General features: G+C 40.1%; 1 protein-coding gene across 2 annotated transcripts in view; it reads right to left on the reverse strand.

Annotated features, from left to right (window-relative positions):
* Tfap2d (transcription factor AP-2 delta) overlaps positions 1-21,500 on the reverse strand; it is a 54,155-nt gene that overhangs the window by 25,715 nt on the left and 6,940 nt on the right. For both annotated transcript variants that reach the window (XM_041656144.1, XM_041656143.1), the window contains 2 exons: positions 13,263-13,428; positions 12,967-13,085 (listed from right to left, as the gene is read on the reverse strand). In XM_041656144.1, coding sequence (XP_041512078.1) covers positions 12,967-13,085; positions 13,263-13,428 — 285 coding nt within the window. The remainder of the gene's footprint in view (positions 1-12,966; positions 13,086-13,262; positions 13,429-21,500) is intronic.

The raw sequence follows: 21,500 nt of genomic DNA on the forward strand, positions 1-21,500 counted from the left end.
AAGGACATAGCAACGTTATGCAGTGATCACTTTTGCTAAAAAAAAAATGACAAAATGAATTATTTGTGAAATTTCACACTTGAAGATCAAAAGTTGGACCCATCAAATACTGAATGTTATTGCACCTGATCAGAGGATAAATGTGCAGTTCTTAAGTGCAAAGGTCACTTCAAACCTGCTCAATGACAGCATGGACCACGCTCTCTTGCAGCTTTATATAGCAAGCCAAGTTGCATATGTCAGAGTAGCCACACAATTCATCCTTCACATAGATCCAGATACTTAAGTAATGTTTTACCAGAGACTTTTACATAATTCAGCGTTTCTCGGCCTTCCTAATTCTGCAACCCTTCAATACAACTTTTCCTGCTGTGGTGATTCCACATACATAAAATTATTTTTGTTGCTACTTCGTAAATGTAATTTTGTGTCTGTCATGAACCATAATGCAAATATCTGTGTTTTTTGGTGGTCTTTAGGCAACTCCTATGGAAAAGTCATTAGACCCCCAAAGGGACGGCAACTCACAGGCTGAAAACCAGCGACAGGTAAACAGGGCGAACAGGAGGATAGCAGCAGGCCTCTTGAATTTGCTAGAATCTGGTCCTTGATGATTAGTTCCATTCTATGCAAGGCTCTCACCATGTGGTAGTTTTAAAACCAGTTTAAGGAGAAGAGCTGCTGTTTTACATTTACATTGACAGCCCCACCCTTCCTTCCCTTAGCTCTGTTCACTGCTTTCTGTAGCTTGGAGTGTAACATTGTTACAGGATAGTGATGCTACATCAAAGAAGCCGCAAGTGAAGACATTCTGATATGTAGTTTAGAAGTGTGTATCATGCCACAAAAGTGTTGGGTGTGGAAATCTAAGAATGAATGGATAATGTATCTGTCAAAGCAGAATCCTTTATAGCAGATGACTTAGTGTCAACAGGCTTAGGAAAAACAAAAGTGTATGGATAAGCTTCTATGAGTTTTGGTTGGTTTGTGCAAAAAAAGGATCTGTGAGCTTCTCTGATTCTAAGCCATAGGCAGTTACCAGTGGTGAAGAGAGCATCCTAGGAAGGAACAAGAACATTTCCCCTCCCTGTCTCATTAGTGGCCACTAACACCTCCTCTAAAGGATGAGGTAAGGTTCCGTGGTTCTGCGTGGGTTTAAATTTTTTGTTTATTTCAATTTATTGTGCCACTTGGGCATCTACCCTTTAAGCACAAACAGTGACATCTTAACTTTGAAAACTAGATTAATTTTATTTCATGTCAGGAATGCCTCCCTCTATATGTGGGAGACAGTGGTGAAGCTTGGAATATCTGAGGGATCCATGGCAGTAGGACCAGGATCTATCCCTGGTGCATGAGCTAGCTTCTGGGAGTCTTTTCCTTATGGTGGGATGCCATGCTCAGATTCAATGCAGGGGCTTGGTCCTTCCCCAAATTAGCGAGCCTGAATTTGTTGACTCCCCATGGGAGCTCTTACACATTGGGAGGAGTTGATGGGAGGTGTGCTTGGCGGGGGAGTGAGGGGGTCAGGAGGAGGGTTGGAAGGGAGAACTGTGTTTGGAATGCAAAATGAAACTAAAAAAAATAGAAAAAAATGTCTCAATTGACAAGTCCACACTGCCTAGCTCAAGGCTTGCAAAGGGTTTAGGTGTATGTGCCAATTGATAACCCATTCCCATCTGTAAAATGGGCCGCCACAGAGAGAGGGAGAGTTGATACAGTGTTTTAAGTGATATTCATAAACAATGATCTTAAAAAGCAGGTACAGGTAGATTCCAAAACATGGGCCGAACTCCAGCATGAAACTTGCTTGCCAGGTCTCTGGGGATTCGATTCTGTATACATCAAAGCAAAAGTATAATTCTGTGAGAAAATATTAGAAAAACAATTAAGGGGAAAGATAATGGCAACGTATTTTCTGATGAAAAGTCAATTGACTATTGTACTGAGGTTTGGGCTTCTAAAGGAATGGATCTGTATTTATTATTTTTAAAGATTTCTTTCCATTCACTTGTATGCGTGTGTGTGTGTGTCTTTGTGGGCATATGTCATGTGTTTATGGGTAACTGGAGCCCAGAAGGCCTGGGATTTCCTGCAGCTGAAGTTAGAGGCAACTATGAAATGTTTGATGTGGGTGCTGGGAACTGAGCTCTTGTCTTCTGGAAAAGGAGTATGGGCTCGTAATTGCACATCCATCTCTCCAGTGCCCGGATTTACTTTAAAATTAGAAATAAACACACCTGATTTTTGAAACTTGTATATTGCTATGAAAGATTTAAAAAAAAATAATTCTATTTTAGGAAAAGTGTGATTTCTATAACTAAAATTTCAATAATGGTCTGTGGAAAATGAAACTGTATCCTTGTAATTTTTTTTTAGATTTATTTATTTATTTATTATGTATACAGTGTTCTGCCTGCATGTATGCTTGCAGGCCAGAAGTGGGCGCCACATCTCATTGTAGATGGTTGTGCGCCACCATGTGGTTGCTGGGAATTGAACTCAGTCCTTTGGAAGAGCAGCCATGCTCTTAACCCCTAAGCCATCTCTCCAGCCTAACCTTGTAATTTCTTAGAAAACCTTACCAATGGTTACTGTAAAAATGTTGCCACAAAATTAGCTTTAATTTACTATTGCAGCATGTAATAAAGACAAGAACTCATATATTTTAAATATTTTTCACTTAAGATTTCAATCTTATTTTCATGTATGGGGAAAGAGCAGGTTATTTGAAGGGGTACCTATGAGCATTGGAAAGTTTAAAACTAGATAATTATATTAATAAATTCCTCTCTATCTCTCTCTCTCTCTCTCTCTCTCTCTCTCTCTCTCTCTCTTTCTACTGCACTATTGGAGATTCAACCCAAGACCTTGCACTTTCTAAGAAAGTATTCTAACACTGAATCCACTTTCTTTCCTACCCTCAACCCTTTCCACTTTCCATTTTCGGGATAAGGTCTCACTAAATTGTCCAATCTGGCCTTGAGTTCATTCTGTAGCCAAGACAGGCCCTACACTTGTAATCCTCCTGCCTCTGTCTCCTGAGTAGCTGTGATCATGGGTCTGCACTGCAAGGCTCTGCAAATGAATTCTCTTGTAATATGATATTACCATTAAATCCTAGATCTGAAACACAAAGTTAACATTTCTGCTATGTGTTTTAGCTAATTCTGAAACAAAAGCAGTCTAAGCACCACCTCACTGAATCTTTGACATAACCATATGTCTCATAACTGGAGAGTTTCTCTAGAAAAGTGGTGAATGTTTTCAGGCATCCACATTGTGTTTTGTTCTACACCTCCTTCAATGTCCTGCCATGATCAGAATTCCTGATCTGAGACAACCAGCCACTCAAATATTTTATTGGTTAATCATAATCATCCTGTGAGATACTCTAACAAATATTGTACAAAAACCAAACCAAAGAAATTTGCTAGAAAGACTGACTTCATACTACAAACACGTGCAAACAAGAATCTATCATTATGTCAGTGGAGCTATTTAATAAAACAAGCAACACTTGAAGGCATAGTTTCTGAACCCTTTCTATACTTCTAACTCATGTTTTTGCTTTAAAAAAAACCCACTGGATTTCACCAATATCAGTTAATCTCTGGTATTAAGGCATGAGCTTTTCCCCGAAAGCTCCTCAAGTTGTTCTATTCAGCTGTGGTTGAAAATCTGTCCCCTCAGAGGAGGGAAAAGCATTATGCAGATGGACTACATATAATCCCCCCTATAAGAATTCTGTGGGTTCCATCAGGGGAAGGCAGTAGTCACCGAGTTACTGGTAAATTGTATGAGTTCCGTCTAGCTGTATGTTCTTAAAAGACTGACAAAATTGGCTGATATAAATTCTGGAATCAAAATGGGGAATGTGGTAATAGGAATAAAAATAGCATAATTAAGGGAACAAAGACATTGCTGTATTAAAAAAGAACACTCAAATTGAGAAATATAGTGAGGTGTAGCTTGTTTTTCAAGTTAGTAGAGAAATGATGGATTACCAATAAAAGGTGTTAAGACAACTGGGTGGCCATCTGGAAAGAAATAAAGTTGGACCTATACCATATATCCAAGAACAAAACAAATTCCAGATGGATAAAAATTTAAGTATAAAAAGTTAAACCACAAAGTAATTGAAAAACTGGGATGATTCTTTTGTGATTTTGAATCTGAAGATACTAAAATCAAAACTGAAACTTCAAAAACTATGTGAGAAATATGATTTCATCAACAGAAAAGTCAAATGCCTGAAAATGCTGCAAAGAAAGGAATAAAAGAGGATAATGGGATAGGGATTATGATTAAAGAACATTATAAGCATATATGGCTGAAATTATTAGACAATGAATTTAAACCAAAAGATTTAAATAAGCAACATATCCCTGTAACAGGAAAAAAAAATAAAATCTGGGGGTTAAGGAGGTTTGCAACAGTTTTGCTAGAATTTGAAAGTATCAAAAGTTACTCTCTAAACACAAAGTCAGAATATAGAAAATAAAGCTCAGAAATTTCTAAGCATGTGTTGATTCTAGATTTTAAGAGAGATTTTCTTTAATTTATCAAGTTGGCAAACATTAAAAACCCTAGAAAAAATGACTTATGTTCAAACACAGGGAGGCTCCCATGAAAATGCCTTACCCACATAGCCATAAGAAGACACATTTATGGGTCTGGAGAGATGGCTCAGTAGTTAAAGAGCACTGGCTGCTTTTCCAGAGGTCCTGAGTTTTATTTCCAGTAGCCACAGGGTAGCTCACAACTATCTGTAGTTGAATTAGATGCCTTCTTCTGACATAAAGTCCTATGTGCATGTAGAGCACTCATATAAACAAACAAACAAATAAATAAATAAATCTATCTTTAAAAATACACATTTATAACAGCAACTGAGAATAATCTGCCTATAGTCTATCAAAATTGCAAGTGCACTATCCTTTGAGGCTGGAACATTGTTCCTAAGAATTTACCACTCTGTATAATTAAGCCTATAAATAGGAGGGTATTTATTGTAGCACTATTTAAATTGTCAAAAGCTGAAAATGCTTTAGAAATATTAAGCATAAGACTCATCAAATTGCAATGTGTCTATGTTCCTCCTTACATAAATACAATGGGCTTAATCTGTATACTTTACTTGTATGTAAAAACAATTAATGAAAAAAGATGGCACGGATTTAAAAAAGAGCAAGGAAGAGTATGCAGGAGGGTTTGGAGGGATTAAAGGGATGAAGAAATGATGAAATATATTATAAATTCAAAAAATAATGGAAGTAATTAAAAATGAAAATAAAATTTAATGTGTTAACTAAATATATTGTCATCAATGTTAAAAAGAACCAACAGCTCATATATGTGACTAAAAGAATGAGTATTAAGACAAAGTACAAAAATATAAAGTTCAAAATCATGTCATAGACTACTATCTATCAGAAATGAAATAAACACATATATGCATATATCCTTGGAATGAAGCAAAGCGACAAGTTGTGTTGGCTTTCTTCTGTGAAAATAATTGGTTGCCTTGGAAAAAGACCGTAAATCCATTCACAACATTTAGACTTTATACTATTTTCATGTGTTGTTTGTTTAAAAATATATTCATAAGGGAACAGAATCATTCTCTACCCCCTTAGAAAGATTTCGTTCATTTTGAACTAAAGAATGTCCTTGTATATTAAACAGAGATAATTTTAAGACTTCGTTAATTCAGTATAATCTATGATTTGATTAAAGGCAGATGAATTTCAAAAAAAAATGTAAGGAGTAGAAAAAATTCTGAAATTAAGTCTTTGAACAGTTTATCAGCTGAGCCACAGTCTTTGTAAAGCAAATTGTTTGAAAGAGTGAAGAAAGAAACTGTAAAACGGTGTAAAGATGCACATTCTTCAGCAAAGCCTGCTAAGTATGAGGGTGAGGAATGAACAATGGACCAAAGACTGAGGCCAACAGACTCACAGGTACCCTCGGGTTCTCTGTCAGGAGGAAGAGGATTATACGGACCCCTTGAGCACATTTTCAAGTGGAGACTAAATTGTGTAGCCTCTTGTATCTTCTGCCTCAGTAAACAAATAACTTCCCTCCCCACAAAATGGATCAAAAGGTAAAATGAAGAGGAGTAAGAAGAGAAATCTGGGGAGTAGCAAGGAAGTAGAGAGTTTAAGGAGATAATCTCCAAGTGATGTATGAGTGTCCATGGTATCCTACAGGACAGATAGACTCACTGAGGCCATTTGCTGAAACCTGAAGAAAGAGACCTCAGATATTACATAACAATATTTAATATTACCTAATTATCAGGTATCAAAGCAGAATCTACTTCTTAGGAACCTTTTTGTGCTAAGAAGAAATGTACCTGTAATTCTCATTGGTCTGAAGGGAGAAGAAAAAAAAAAGCCCAAAGAGGCCTTAGAATGCGTAACAACCGTAAGTTCTGCTATAATTAAATATATTGAGGTCAATTTCACTGTTAGCTTTTGAAATGCAAAACCATGCCCCCAAAGACATGACAGTGTCAGATTCTCTCTCTGCAGAAGGGGAAAACTGGGGTCCCCTACTTCCTGTTCTTCCTGGCGGTTGTATAACTAAAGTGAGAACCAACAAAGATGTTACAGCTTTGCTTTCCACATTACGTGCAATCTTAGAACGCAAGTGATTGTGACTAATGAGGATGTGATGTCTGGAAGGCCTGGGAAGGAGCTGTTTGGAGGGTGATGGCCCATTTAGACATACACACACCTGCCATGATCATTCCAGGTTAGTCCTTTTGCCTTGTTTAACAAAATAAGCCCCTGTTACTGATGGCTGTGTGGAGGAAACTCCTAAACTCCCAGGGTTGAGCATGTATTAAACAAATGGTATCATTAAGGCAGAGGAATCACGATTCTAAGGATCTTTATTTTGCTTTTTTGGTTTGGTTTGGTTTCTTCTCTTCAAGCCACAAAGAATTGACAATAGTTCTCTCCGAAGGAAAAAAAAAATATCATGGACTACAACACTTAGTGACTCCACTTGCCAGCTCTCTTGCTACAGGAGAACATTTTCTGCTGTGTAAGTTATGTTTTCTTTATTATTAGAAATGCAGACATACGAGTTCAGGATCAGAGACACAGCAGACCGAGTATCAATGATAAGATCATTTCTAATAGGTTGATGCAATGCCTCGGCTGCTAAAGCAATTGCTGTGCAAAAGAAAAGACCTGTGTTTCGATACCCAGAACAAAAATAAAGGCAATGATGTAGTCCCTTTCTGTTATTCCTGCACTCTACAGCAAGATGGATGGTAAAGAAAGGAGAATATCTGGGAGTTCATTAACCAGGATAAACAAGGTGGAAAGTGAGGACCACCATAGGATTATTCTCTGAATTTTCTATACCTGAGCAATCACACACACACACACACACACACACACACACACACACACACACACACTTTTCACTTATTTTAAAGATACAAGTCTATTATGTTTTTAGTGGAAGAGTTTTGTAAATTTTGTTAGTAACTTTTTAATAATGTTATTGATTACTACAAATTAGAAGAACTTTGGGAAATTAAGTGGCAGAAGAGTTATCAAGATTTTACAAACTTATAGTTGGTAGTGGTAGAAGAAAGGTGGGAATGCCTGCTTAGAGTTCACAGGGATGGCAGGGGTGCTATACAAGGTAAAAAAATAGAACAGACTGTAGCCTCCAGCCTGTTCTTTCATTCAAGTGAAGACTCAAATCTGTGGCAGTTCACTATGCAACAAAAACAAATCAGAATGGAAAACAGACTTAGCATTTGCAAAGCTGAAGAACTGGGCTCTTCTCCCTGTGGTCTCCAACTGTATAATCCTATACAGAACAGTTAATCTCCTCACTTTAGTTTTCTTGTTTGAGAATAGTGATTACTAAGACATCCTGAGCGCTGCCTTTGGGCTGCTCATCATGCTCAGGGGTTTGTACGTATTGTGCTGAATCTTCACCAGCACCTCTTGAGTACGATGCTGCTACCGATGCTGCATCACAGATAAGAACACTTCCAGCAGTAACTGATGCACCTCCCTGTAGTAAGCGATAGGTAGACATGAGTCCAAACAGGCCCACTGGTCCCCAGAAACCACACTCTGAACTTGTTTTGAGGTTTAGAGTGTAGTAATTAATCAGCTTCAGGTGTTTCTGTGCCGGCCTGGCACCAAATATTTAGTTGATGTTAATATCATTAATTATACAAAGCCATAAAATACAGTGTTGTGTGTATATGATGTTAAGAGTATCAAAACATTATTTTTTTGAGAACGTATTTTTAGTGAAGAAGTTACATTTTGAATTTTTTATTTTCCGAGGGAGGGTTGAGGATGCACGTGACACAGCATACCTCTGTAAGTCAGGTGAGTAAACTCAGGTCACTGGTAAGTCTTAGTGGCAGGCATCTCTATCTTCCCAGCCTTGTTACCAACCCTTGGCTACTCAGCTCTTTTCTTCATATATTCTTGAGCTATTGCAGAGAAGTCTCTGCTCAGAGAGAGGCAACATTTTTCAGCACAGCTCAAAGCTCACCCTACATTCAGGTTCAACCAAGTAATGGATTTTCATAGGGAAAAGAGCAAAAGGGGTGTGATGATCAGTTCCAGTCTTTTACCCGCTTCAAGCTGTATGAACAAGATTCTTGGGACCCACAGATGTGTGCAATTACAGACAGAAAAGAACTCTGGGTTCTTGGTCCCTGATGAGACTGTGAGACACAGAAAAACTACTAATGAGGAATGCATCTGACTGCAGCCAGGGAAAAGCAAGCTGCCACTGTGTTAGGCTGCTGAGCACAGGAGACGGCAACATCAGGTGTAATAACTAGCACCCCCCCCATCTGTGTTAGATACTAAGGTCTTTGTTTATAAGTGAGGAAAATGGAGTACAGACATTAACCAACCATTCCAAATTCAATACCAGTTTCAATACTATTCTTAAAAGGTCAAGAAATGAGCCCTAAGGATTAACAGATTTTGCAGGTGGCAAACTAGTTCCCATGAAGTAGGAAGCAGAGTGGGTCTGGAAATGTACATATTTGAAGCTGAAGAAGACGGTAACAGTAATAGGAGTTCCAACTATCCGAGTGGAAGGGAAATCACATGCAGTCTTTGGAAATAAAACATTTCTTTTGCTGATTCTCCTCCACATTGTTGAGAAAGGTGGGAGAGCAGGAAGATGAAGAGTAAGAAGGAGAAGTCAAGTGAGAACTTGGCCTCTGTCACAACAGCTATTTTAAGCGTTTCTATCAAACAACTTAAATGAGTGGCATTTTGGAACTCTGGAGGTTGCCTGGCAAAGCAACAAGAAGCTCGACAGAAGCAGCAAGACTGACCCACCAAGCAGTCCACTCTGGTGAACAGAACTTCTGTCCCACCCCAAGTGCTGATGGCTGTAGGAAGCTGCACGCAAGAAAAAGGTGCTGGACAGCAGGGCCTAGATCACAGAATCCTCCTGCACATTTGAACAACTAACTCCGCAGAGGCTGTTATAGTGTGAGCTGCAGGGCAAACTGATGTAACCAGCCTGTAATAAGCTAATAAGCACAGAGCAAAAATGTCAAAAACCACAACAGAAATGCCATGGCCAAGTGCCTTGCATGTTTTCTAGAGAGAGAAGGCGCTGAAATTATTTCAGTGTCTCTTCAGGAGGACAAGCCCACTTGATTAAACAACTTTAAACCATTATATGATTGAGAGGCTGATAAGTGCTCTTTTACTCTAGATACTGAAATGGACAAATGGAAATTGAGAGTAGTATAAATAAGAAGGAGAAATGAAGACCAAAAGCTGATAATAGACATGTTAGAAGATGTGCTTAATCCTTACTTGTGTATTTAAATCTACAAAGATAAAAATGTATGAGTGAAATGGGAACGAGATCTTGCCTCTTTTGTGTTCAAATATTCCAAACTATGAGAGCTGACTGACCGTCACGCATGTACTGGGTCACAGAGATGTTTGAAAAACTCCTAATCTCATCTTGGCTGTTGGGTGTAAGAGTTTAAAGCATGGTGTTAAGCGATCTTTAAAAGGACCCAAGTGGTTAGTTCCTGTTCATTAAGATGCATGGATGGGAAACTGGAGAGATGACTCAGTGGTTAAGATCACTGAATGCTCTTCCAGAGGACCTGGGTTCAATTCCACATGGCACATGACAACTGTTTGTAATTCCAGTTCCAGGGGACCCGATAGTCATGGCAAAACACCAATGCCCATAGACTAAAAATGAATTTCTTAAAAGTATGCATGCATGGATAAAGTAGGAAATACCAGAGACAAAGAAGTGCATAACAATGGTTAAAAAAATAGCATGATCTTTTCCACACGATTACAGGGTGTAAAGAAAGCTGACAGAGAGGCTGAAGAGGTGGCCCAACAGTTAAGAGAACTGGCTGCTCTTCCAGAGTACTCAGGTTTGATTTTCAGCACTCGTAATTGTGACTCACAAGTGTCTAGAGCTCCATCCAGTCCTAGGGAATTCAATGCCCTTTCATAACCTCAATGGGTACCATTCATACACATGGTACATAAATATCCATTCACAAAAGATTGTCATACATACACATGAATTAAAAATAAATAAAACTTAAAACATTAATAAAAGCTAATAGACAATTTTTAGATGTTAAGGAAATAGCTTTAGAATTTCTTATGGGGGAATGAATTATTCATAGTCTCCTATTTATATGAGTCCCGAATTTCTGCTATTACATCTACTTTCTTTACCTTTTGAAAACTACAATAATTTTTGCCTGGTGGTGGTGGCGCATGCCTTTAATCCCAGCACTCAGGAGGGAGAGGCAGGCGGATCTCTGTGAGTTCGAGGTTAGCATAGTCTACAAGAGCTAGTTCTAGGGCAGGCTCCAAAGAAACAGAGAAACCCTGTCTTAAAAAATCAAAAAAGAAAAAAAAACCCAAACCCTACAATAATTTTTAAAATATATTTACTTAAAACGAGCAAGAAACTATCTCCTTTTTAGCCATGTTCTTGTAACCTTGTCCTACCCTTGCCAGTACATGCATATGGATAATAAGTAAGATGTCTCTGACACAGATCAGTTCCCAGCAACAACAAACACAAAGCAAGATTCAGGACATAGCACCGGTCTACCACCCTTTATCTACAATGCTCAGACTCCTGGTTTCAGATTTTAAAATACTTAAATACTACTTGACAATCTCTGACATGAAATTCTAAACACAAAGAATTCAGAATGTCAAACTTTTAAGTATCATAATAGAATTCAAAAAGTTGGGGTTGGGAATCCAGTTCAGTGGTAGAGTGCTTGCCTAGCAAGAGCAAGTCCCTGGATTGGGTCCTCAGCTTTAGGGGAAAATAAAAAAACAAAATACCAAAAAGCCTAAAATTTGGATCACTTCTGCATTCACATTTACAGTTAGCAATGACCAACCTCTCAGAGTAACTTTGATTAGCAGGAAATGCTTGCTGCCAAAGAACTTAATGTTGTGATTGTCATTGTTGCTGCCATTGAGTGGGTCAGGGAGCAAAGAAAACTGTTATGAAGCTAGGCTTACTGGTAGATACCTAAAATGTTATTGCTCAGGAGGTCAAGGCAGGAGGATTGATGTGAGTTTAAGGATACTCTTTCCAAACCAGTGAGACTTTGTCTTAAAATGCCAAACCGAACCAAACCAAACCAAAACCAACTAATCAAACAAAAACAAAGACAGCTATTGATAATGGATTAAACAATGCTATTTTTTTTTTGGTAAAGACCAATGTTAAGAATGCAGTCAATATGCTTTTCTTTCAGTTTTTTGTTTGTTTGTTTGATTGGTTTGCTTTTGTTGTCGTTGTTGTTAACAGCATTTTGCTCAGTAGCCATAGGCATTCCGGAATTTATTATATAACACAAGCTGGCCTCCTGCCAGTCTCCCAAGCTAGGCTACTAACGTGTGCTCGATGTCTGACTAATGTCAAAAAAAATCCTTCATGCTGCATACAAACATATGTTACAATGTATAAGATGGGAAAGGTCAATGCGATAACCTAGGCCTTTCACATACCTCTCCCCCCAGTATCACATCCATAAGCTAACTGATGCAACAAAAGACACAAGGCCGTGTTCTTAAGACACTTGGCCAGGACAGGAAGCCGTCCACCGTTTGTATTTCAAACACTATTCTGGATTTTGAAGGAGCATTCCTCTGGCATTCAAAACCCACAAAACCTAATGCTCCCTACAGCTACTGCTTATAAAAGAATTGCATGAAAATGTGCAGGTTAGTCTTGTCAGGAGAGACGAAGGAAAATATGAGGGAAAAAGTAACTCTTGGCAGTTCATTACCACCTCCTTGTATACTTCTTAACCACATGCTCTCCCTGACTCAGCGTACCTCTTCACAGAAGCATCAACTTCAGTGTGCTTTAAGAATCTACAAACTTCTGGGTATGTTGGCCTACATGTTTAATCCCAGCATTTGAGAGGCAGAGGCAGACAGACGTCTGCAAGTTACAGGCCATTTAGGGTTACCATAGTGAGACCGTGTAAAAATGCCCATAATGTCTAATGCAATGTGCTTTCAAGCCTGGTAACAATACCAACCTTACAAAGTTGTTTATCCTGTGGCTCTTGTACTGAGTAACAATGGATTAAACTAGATTTATTCAAACTCTAAGCTAATAAAGAGATGAGAAGACCATGGCCATGTTGCTGTTATCTGAGGAATACTTGGTGAAGTATTACACACCTTCCAGTGCCTTCTTCCATCTTCCCTATGATTGCCAAGTTAGTAAGTCAATTGATACCCCATGAATTAGCTATATTTTCTATTAAGGCAAAGTCAATCACTGTCAAGATTAATCAGAAAGTTCCCCTATTACCACTGACTATTACCCTTAAAAGAACTGCAGTAAAGCAATAACATAAACCAAGGCTTGCAGTACCACCGAGACCAGTGTTTCATTATTTCTTTGAGAACATGAAAGTCATACCTTCAACCAAGGAAGTGAGGAGGGTGACATTGGCTGCTTTCCGTCTTCCAGCTGGCAGATTTAGGCCAAGCCTATCCAGTTTCTCTCTTAGGCAGCGGCCACCATTCTTGGATTTTGCTCTGTCCAGAATCAAATGCAAATTCCGTTTGGTTAGTTAAAACTTGGAAGAAATTCTGAGATGACTAGCTCTCGTGGGGAAGATACCACAGTGGATGGGGTATAAAAAGACAGGAGGCTCGAGAGTAGTATCAGTTCAATTACCAGAGACACAGTGGCAGGAAACAGCTTCATCTTACCTCCTCAGAATGCCTCCCAGGAGTGAAGCATTGAGGCACTCAGGTGGCGAGAGACGCCTCTTTACCTCAGCAATGGTCACCTTGTATTTGGAAGTAGAACTGAGAAGGGACAATCGACCAGGAACTGAGCAAAACAAGTCTGTGGGGTTGACCACACAGGTGCCACCTTGGGAGGGGAAAATGTACATGTTAGTGATAGCAAAAGAAGAGAGCTTTCTAAGAGGCAGCTAGAAGCAAGAGATACACGCAACAGCTGTGTCTATCCACCATATACATCACGTCAGGCTACTCCAAAGATACCCTTCTAAGAACTAATTAGGGTTTTGTATATCATACAGAAAATGAATCTGTGTGTAACGTTGTATTTCTAGACAAAATTATCACCCCCTACAACACAGGTTGCCTCTACAGTGTTAATTTTGACATTATTACATCAAGAGACACATCAGCACTTTACTGCCCCCAAATCCAAGAGTTAATCCCACAAAAGTTGTTCCTACTGATTCACAGTTATGTGTGATTGTGCACACATACAGAATGGGATAAAACTTTTGATGCATTCTTTTCTTTTCCAAAATGTTTGCATGTTATCTTCTTCCTTCCCTCATCTGTCTACCAGCTAAAGACACCAATCCCCATGTACACTAAAAATCATCTGCCTGTCACCAGAAATTTCCAATAAATACAGTTGACAATACAGTCAAATCTGTACACAATGCTTCAGTCTTCATGGTCAGCCAGCATAGGTAGACAAACACAGGGTAAGACACAGTGTTAGCTAGTTACCTACATTAAATATGTCTGTTATTATCATTATGATGGTTGCTTCATCACTGCTGTTAGGGTGCAGGGAAATGATAACCATTAAGAACATCACCAAATAATTTTGCCGTGATGGATTTCCTAGAATAGGAATATCTATCTTCAAGTTCGGTAGATTCTCTTGAGCCTCACATTCCTGCAGAAGCAGAATACTCTATTCTCTAACCTCAAAACAGTTCCCACTGGCTAAGAATAGACTTGGATACTCATGGGTGAGCAATACTAGTTACAGTTTCTTGATGCCCAAATGCTAACTTACTGCAAAAATCCCCAGTCAACGTTCATTCTGCTAAGATAATGGGCGTATGAACTTGGGATGTAAAGCTTCCTTCATATGTGCCCAGACCTCTGAGGCCAATTGTAATTCAAAACTGGATTTTCTTTTAAAAAAGTTTCCTACAACGTCTCTCTCTCTCTCTCTCTCTCTCTCTCTCTCTCTCTCTCTCTCTGTGTGTGTGTGTGTGTGTGTGTGTGTGTGTGTGTGTGGCGAGATGAAGGTGTTAGATGCCCTGGAACCAGAACCACTGGTAGTTGTAAATTGCCTAATGTGGATGATGAAAAATGAATCCAGGTCCTCTGCAAGAGCAGTTAGTGCTCTTAATAGTTGAGCCACCTCTTGAGCCCTTCTCAGATTTTTTTTTCTGAGAATTTTCTTGATGTAGTTGTAGGTAAACGTAAGCTACATTTTCAGAAACGGGGATTACAAAGGAAAGGAAGGAAGGAATAAGTGATTAGAAAAAGAAAAAGACAGAAGATTTTTGCTCAAAATTGGTTTAGTAAGAAGGTGATCTACTTTAGCTTCTTAGGAAGAAGCTAGTCATGAGTGTGGGATCTTAGATCCCATTAGTCCTCATTCAGAATCTTGGTTGTGAAGGAAGAAAGACGCTGTTCATACCCATTAGAGGTTAAGAAATACAAGAGCTAGTTCCGGGACGGGCACCAAAGCTACAGAGAAACCCTGTCTCGAAAAACCAAAAAAAAAAAAAAAAAAAAAAAAAAAAAAGTACTGTACTAGAATTTAGGCCTTTGCCTCCAAGCATCCCCTCCCTATCTTCTTTTACTAAGAAATACAGATGAGCAGTTACAGCAAAAAACCTCTGATATTTAGACTCAGGGATGTTCCTTGGTCTTGTCACCTAAAGAACCTGGGACGACATGAAAATATGTAAAGGAATCCTTACCTGGAAGTGAGAATATTAAAATATTTCCAACCCTATGATGTTTGGGATTCTTTCTAGCTGTTTTACAATTACTCATATTCTCCTTAAAATTTATTTATTTATTATTTTTTGCCTGTGTAGCCATTCTGTAGACTAGGCTGGCCTTGAACTCAAAGACCTGCCTGCTTCTGCCTCTCAAGTGCTGGGATTGAAGGTGTGTGTCACCACCACCGGGCAAATATTTTTTTCTTTGACAGCTTTATAAATGTTCATAAATAATTTTAGTTATTTTAGCTCCCATTACCTTCTCTCATCATCCCTCACACCGAACCCCCCCCCCCACTGTGTGTGAGAGAGACAAGGGGAGAGAGGGAAAAGGAGAGATTCCCCTTGAATCTACTATTTTATGATGGCTGTTTACATAAGCATTGGTGGGGCATTATTTACTGAAGCATGGGTAAGGGAAGGGCTCATAAGGTCTCTAAAGAACTATTTCCAAGTAGTGGTTTCCGGGGGATGTGACATCTTTCTTTCAGTAGTATTGTCACTGAGAAGTTGCCTAGGCTTCAGTAAGTAACCTCCTCCCCAAGTTAGCTTTGAAATTGCTAATGATCAAGGTTTTTCTCCCTTAATAATTCTGAACCAGTTTATATGGCTCATTATTTTGACAATACAAAAGAGAGGGAGAAGAGAATGTCAAGGAATTCTGGCAAAATCTGTTGTATATTCCAAAAAATTCCTCTTACCATTTTCTGGAAACAAGACCTAGGTTTTAAAGTCTGGGAGGTCGGAAGGTCCATCAACTAAATTTTTTTCTTGGAGTCAAATGAGGAAAGTCTGAAAACCATTTTCGTCAGCATATAGAAGCACACAAATTTGCTAATTCTTTCCCACTTGGAATTTCTACGCAATTTCAAAAAGTAATAGTAGTAGCAAAATGTTAGGGAAATTCCACAGATTCTTGGGGCCATGGCTGTTTTTACTCATTAATTTTCATTAATTCTTGCACTGTGTACTTAAGAGATACCCTTAAAAAGAAAGGAAAGTGACTTTTCTGAAGCTGAAATGAACTGAAAAGGTAATTCCAGTAAACCAGAATCATGATTCTGATTCCTCTAGGATTTACGTGTGAAGGAAATATCAAAAATCAATAAAAAATGTGTATATACAATATCCATCCACTCTTCCGAAAAGAGGACTCTAGCTGCGATCACAATGAATCACAATGATCACAATGAATCAGAAGCAGACAAAGATCTTAACAATTAATATTGCACTCAGTATTTTTACCGAAGAAAAAGAACTGTCTGAGCATTTACATGAGTTTTTTCTCCCTTTCTTCTATCTGACTGAAACTGGAACCACACAATTTTAGGCTTTTCCTGTCCTTAGTAGTCTGTTAGAAACCCAATTTAGAGAGAAAATAGTCACAATTTTTGAAAAAGGAGTTAAGTCTAGTTTTCTTACATTCAAAATCTATCACCTTTTGGCTTAGTTGAAAGTAGGCTGTTCTCTGGGAGGACTACCTAGCCATCTTGAAGGCCCCGAGAGCTTCTTCTGCTCCTCCATCCAGGTTGGGCTTCTGGTTTATGCTAACGTAGGCCTGTGTTAGGTAAGTTACACAGGCTGCATGTTAAGAATATATTTTATGCACACACAAATTGCCTCAAGGATTTATTTTGTATTCAGGATTATCCATCAACTCTAGACTCTTTTATTTTTTATGTCATGGAATCTTTAAAGGGAATTTCTGTTGCTTTGATACGGGGCATCGTTGCAGCCTTGGGGAACTCTCTTATTCTGGCTAAAGATTGGGCAACTTGTAGAGTTTACATCAACTTGGGGAACCTGATATCTTTCTTCCCAGTGGGTTACTTTGCAGGAGGGCAGAGAAAAAACAAAGGCATGATAGCCAGGGTTTTGCATTTGTAATGAAGGTAGTGACATGGTAGAACATAGCTAAGGGAACGGAGACTATCAACAATGAGAATCCAGAGGACAATTAGAATTGGACCTTGCCGGGCTACTAGCATTACTCATTCTGTGTTCGCCACTCAAGGTCCTTGTGGTGTCTCTGAGGCTCCTCAGCTCTTACAGATGTTGGGTGTCACTCATTTTCTCTTAGTCATTCCAGTTGGGGATGACAGAGTCAAATAGGCTATGCAGAACTTCTCAGGAGTTCACCCCTCCCGCACTCATAGTACATGGAGAAGCAATGTTTCTACGGAGGTCAGTGCTTGTAAATTTGGAGCAACATCCTATTTCTTGCAAATCTGCAAATTTTAATAAGTAGCTATGTAAGAAGTTAAGACTTGTCTACTCAAGATCACTTGTCTAGGGCATGCCATATACAATTCTGCCAAAGCTACAAAAAGAAGTTAGCTAAATCTGTAGTTATTACTATACCTGACACAGAACAACATAGGTTTAGACTGTCCTTCATACCCTGATAGATCCTGAATATCTTGAAGAAGCCTGGAACTGCACTTCTCTTGATTAGCCTGGGGGAATCTATCTTTCTGCCTTCAGACTATGGGTTGGGGTGGGAGTGGGGGACTGGTGACAAATAGGAACTTGGCACACTCGCTTGGAGACCAATTCTTTCTTAATTAGTCTACTTGAAAACTGAAGGTGTTTGCACCTATTATACTTCCCCCTATGGCTGATGAGATGTCACAGGAAATGGACAGCGTACTCAGCAGCCTGAGTAATGGTACCCAGCACCAGCTACCACATCACAGCTATAAAGCTGGATACTCATTTACCCGTTGTTTGTACTGCGACCTAATGAAAAGCCAAGCGCTAAAAGTCTCTTCTTACCCCAGACGTGTGGAGCAGAGCAAAGGGGAGTGGCATCTGAGCGACTGCTGACTCTTCGTGCCCCACCCACCCCTAAGAACAAACTCAGTTGTGCCAAGAGGCCCCCTGGCGCCTCTGCAGGTGTGATCAATACTTTCTCGCCTGCTTCAGCTCGCTAGGCCCCACTGCGCACAGCCCGCAAAGCCGCCGCACCTCAGCACCGCCCCACTCCCCGGAACGTTGGTGTTGACATAATTAGACCAAATCTTAGGAGCGAAATAGATGTTCTGTTCGCCTTACAGCCAAACAGATGTTTACAATTCAAATGAAAGAAATACAAACGGTAGGGATTTTTTTCCTCCCCTTCTTCATCTCCAGTGATCGCTCTTTTATTTATTTATTTTTTTTTGACACATTAAAAATGTGTAAGCGGTTACAAGAGTTTCCTGTGCCTGTTTGTTTTGCGGCTTTCATTTCCGCGAGGTTCTCTTGTCCGACAGGTGGGGTAGAATCTTTCTGGGCTGTTTTCCCCCTCTAGCCTTTCTCCCTTTACCGACGCTCTAACCCCGCCCGTGAGGTCCCCACCCCCCACGGCAGCAGATATTAATTGTGATCAAACAGCAAAGAGGTGGTAACTTAGTTGCCTTCACACAAGCCTTTGATAGTGTGACAGCAGCGAATCGGACTGTCCTGATGGAGGGATGCGCTTTTGCAGGTGTAGATGCACCAGGTCGCTGCTGTTTCCTGCTGGAGCCCGCACCAGGTCCCAGCAGAACAAAAGAAAAGGAACTGGGTACCAGATAGGTAACTACTGCCTTGCTGGTTTGTGCTCAGGGATCAGTTCCGAGTTCCCAAAACGTAACATGCTTTGGACGGTGGTGATTTTCTGAGCAGGGGAAAATAAAAAAACAACAACAAACAAACAAACAAAAAAGGGCAAAGTACTTCTTTCCTCATGAAAAACAACTGTCCAGCAAACCATGCTTCTACATGCTTTGGTAGAAGCTTTTTGGTATGCTTTTCGGATAGAATTTCCAGTCTTAATTACGTTCATTTTAGTGTTAAGAGAGCGCGAGTGGCGTTTCCAGTGTGCCATGTGCTCTGTTTTCATTTACAGAGGTTGCAGAACCAAAGAGTTGAGTTTGAGTCACCTAACTGCAAGAGATTCGGGAGTAGTCGTTCTTTGATGGCAGGCTGACGAAGGAAGAAAGATTAAGCTACACGCGGACCTTCTGCTTCGCCCCTTCTAGAAATTGCTAGGACTCCGCCATCCCAAGGTCCATATCAGGCCCAGGAGAGTCTTGAAAAAAACAAAGCAAGGCACGTGTCCTCCTGAGGAGGAGCAGGCCAGTTGCTGTGAGGGCAACAAAAAACAGAAAGTGTCAGTTCTGTCCTATTCATTATTGGTAGACAGGGCGGTTGAAGCTAAGGCTGCTTTTGCGGAAAAGACTTATTTTGAAAAAGAATTAAATCAGATTGGACAACGTTTGCACCGAGGTGTAAACGTCTCAGCCTTGGCGAGCTAGTCACCTCTGCGATCTGATACTCCCTTAAATCGTGCAGAGTTCAAATCATATTAATTCCCCCCAAATGTTTTGATTCAAAGTAGTTTGTATTTTGTGTAGCCAAGGGCAATCGGGAAAGCGCTCCTCCCTGCAAGTGGCCGGTGGGTTCCCTCTCCGTGGCCCAGAGGCTACAGCGGTATTTAAGCTTCGGAAATTAGCCTGGGGCTGCAAGGCAAGATGATCAGAAAGCGAAACAAGGGCGCTGCCCCTCTACACTTTTTTCATACCCCCCCCCTCTTTTTTTTTTTTTTTTTTAAGTTTGCCATCCCGATTTCACAAAAGAGATCAGGGCCAAAGAGTCACTACTATCCACCCTCATACAGGAAGCCTGAGTCTTCTCATCTCTAACTCGTGTGTGAAGACCAGAGCCCCTTTATCCAGCTGACTCCCATATCGTGATTCCATTCGGAGTCCATTCATGATTAGCTTCGCCACCGTCGTGGTCCTCATCAACACTGCGTTATTAAATGCTCAGAGAGAAATAAAAGGTCTGGGTGTCTGACAAAAGGGAGGGGCCATAAGGATGCTTCTGAAGAGTCACCAGGAAAAAAAAAAAGAGTGGGCTTTCCTTCCTTCCTTTTTTTAATGATTAAAAACATAGGCGAGTCCTGTAAATAGAAGCCCCTTTCCTTCAAGAGATGCCTTTTGAAACCCACTGTCTGAATATTCAACGAAGGCAAAGCTCCACTCTGTACGAACAACATTAATATGATCTCTGCAGAATTTGTTACTCAGAAATATTAACATATCAAAGCCAACGCCTGGGGCGAAAGAAGCTATCGATACGCGAGTGCAGGCTAAAATAAAGATTATTGGTTCTGATGGTCGGAGCGGCGGAGCTGCGGGCAAAATCGCGCACACCATTAACCGGGAGTGAGCGCGCAGGGAGCTGGGCCTCCGAGGCGGCCGCAAATATTTTATCTAGGTGGTAATTACCTCACTGCCACCACCCTGGTCTGCCCACGTTATCTTTTGGCTATCAGACCTTGGTTTACAAGAAGGAAAAATGTAACCGACGCTTAACAAAGTTAGCCTGAGAAATGACATTTTGTTCTTTACTACAGATTTAGTGAATGAATCCTCATCCCTCCACCCTCTGCAAACCAGGCCAACTTCTTTCTACCCTCCTCAGGTATGACCATTAGGCAGGTATCTTTCCTCAAGTCAGAACTATGACATTCACAGGACCGCAGGGTAGTAGAAATTTTGCAGGCTTCAGGGTCATAGAGATTTGTGGGAGAAAATGGGGAGCACAAAGATTTTAAGGGAGATCAGTCTGTGACTCACAGACATTGTTACCATAGGAGGGATGACAATGATTTAGGTGTTCTATTTTTTATTACCTCAGTTATCGATATTAGGAGATCTGTGGTGTGCGTGTCTCACCACGGCAATGAAGAGAGAAGGGGTTTCTTAGGTGTTTTGACCTAAGGGGATTTTGCCAGTGCTTTGAAAATAGAAAAGTGCTTGCTATCCACTTGGAAATTATGAATGCTGATAGAGCTACAGAGTCACCCACCTAATCAATTCACACTCACACACCACACGCACACTCTCCTCTCCAGAGCCGAGAATGCTCCTGTCCTGTAAGACCTGGGAGTGGGAAAAAATGGTCAGATGCCAGAGTCCGAATTTCTCAAAGGTGGGGACCACGGATTTTATTGTTGTCTAACTCCTATGCGATCTTTTATCTTACCAATTAATGTTTGGCTTTAATTAGCAGACTAAGAGAAGGATTTTAAAAGGTGAAACAAATAGGCACTGAACGGTACAAAAAAAAAAAAAAAAAAACAAGACAACATCACCCAAGGAGCTTCGCTTCCGCAGCTGTGCTAAGAGAAGAGCGCACTTCCATCTTTTAGGCACCTTTTGAATGGCCAGAAGAAAGGAAG

Source organism: Microtus oregoni, unplaced genomic scaffold (genome assembly GCF_018167655.1).
Source record: "Microtus oregoni isolate MIOR12 unplaced genomic scaffold, Mior012 000007F_ref0000211, whole genome shotgun sequence".
NCBI classification, from domain to species: Eukaryota; Metazoa; Chordata; class Mammalia; order Rodentia; family Cricetidae; genus Microtus; species Microtus oregoni.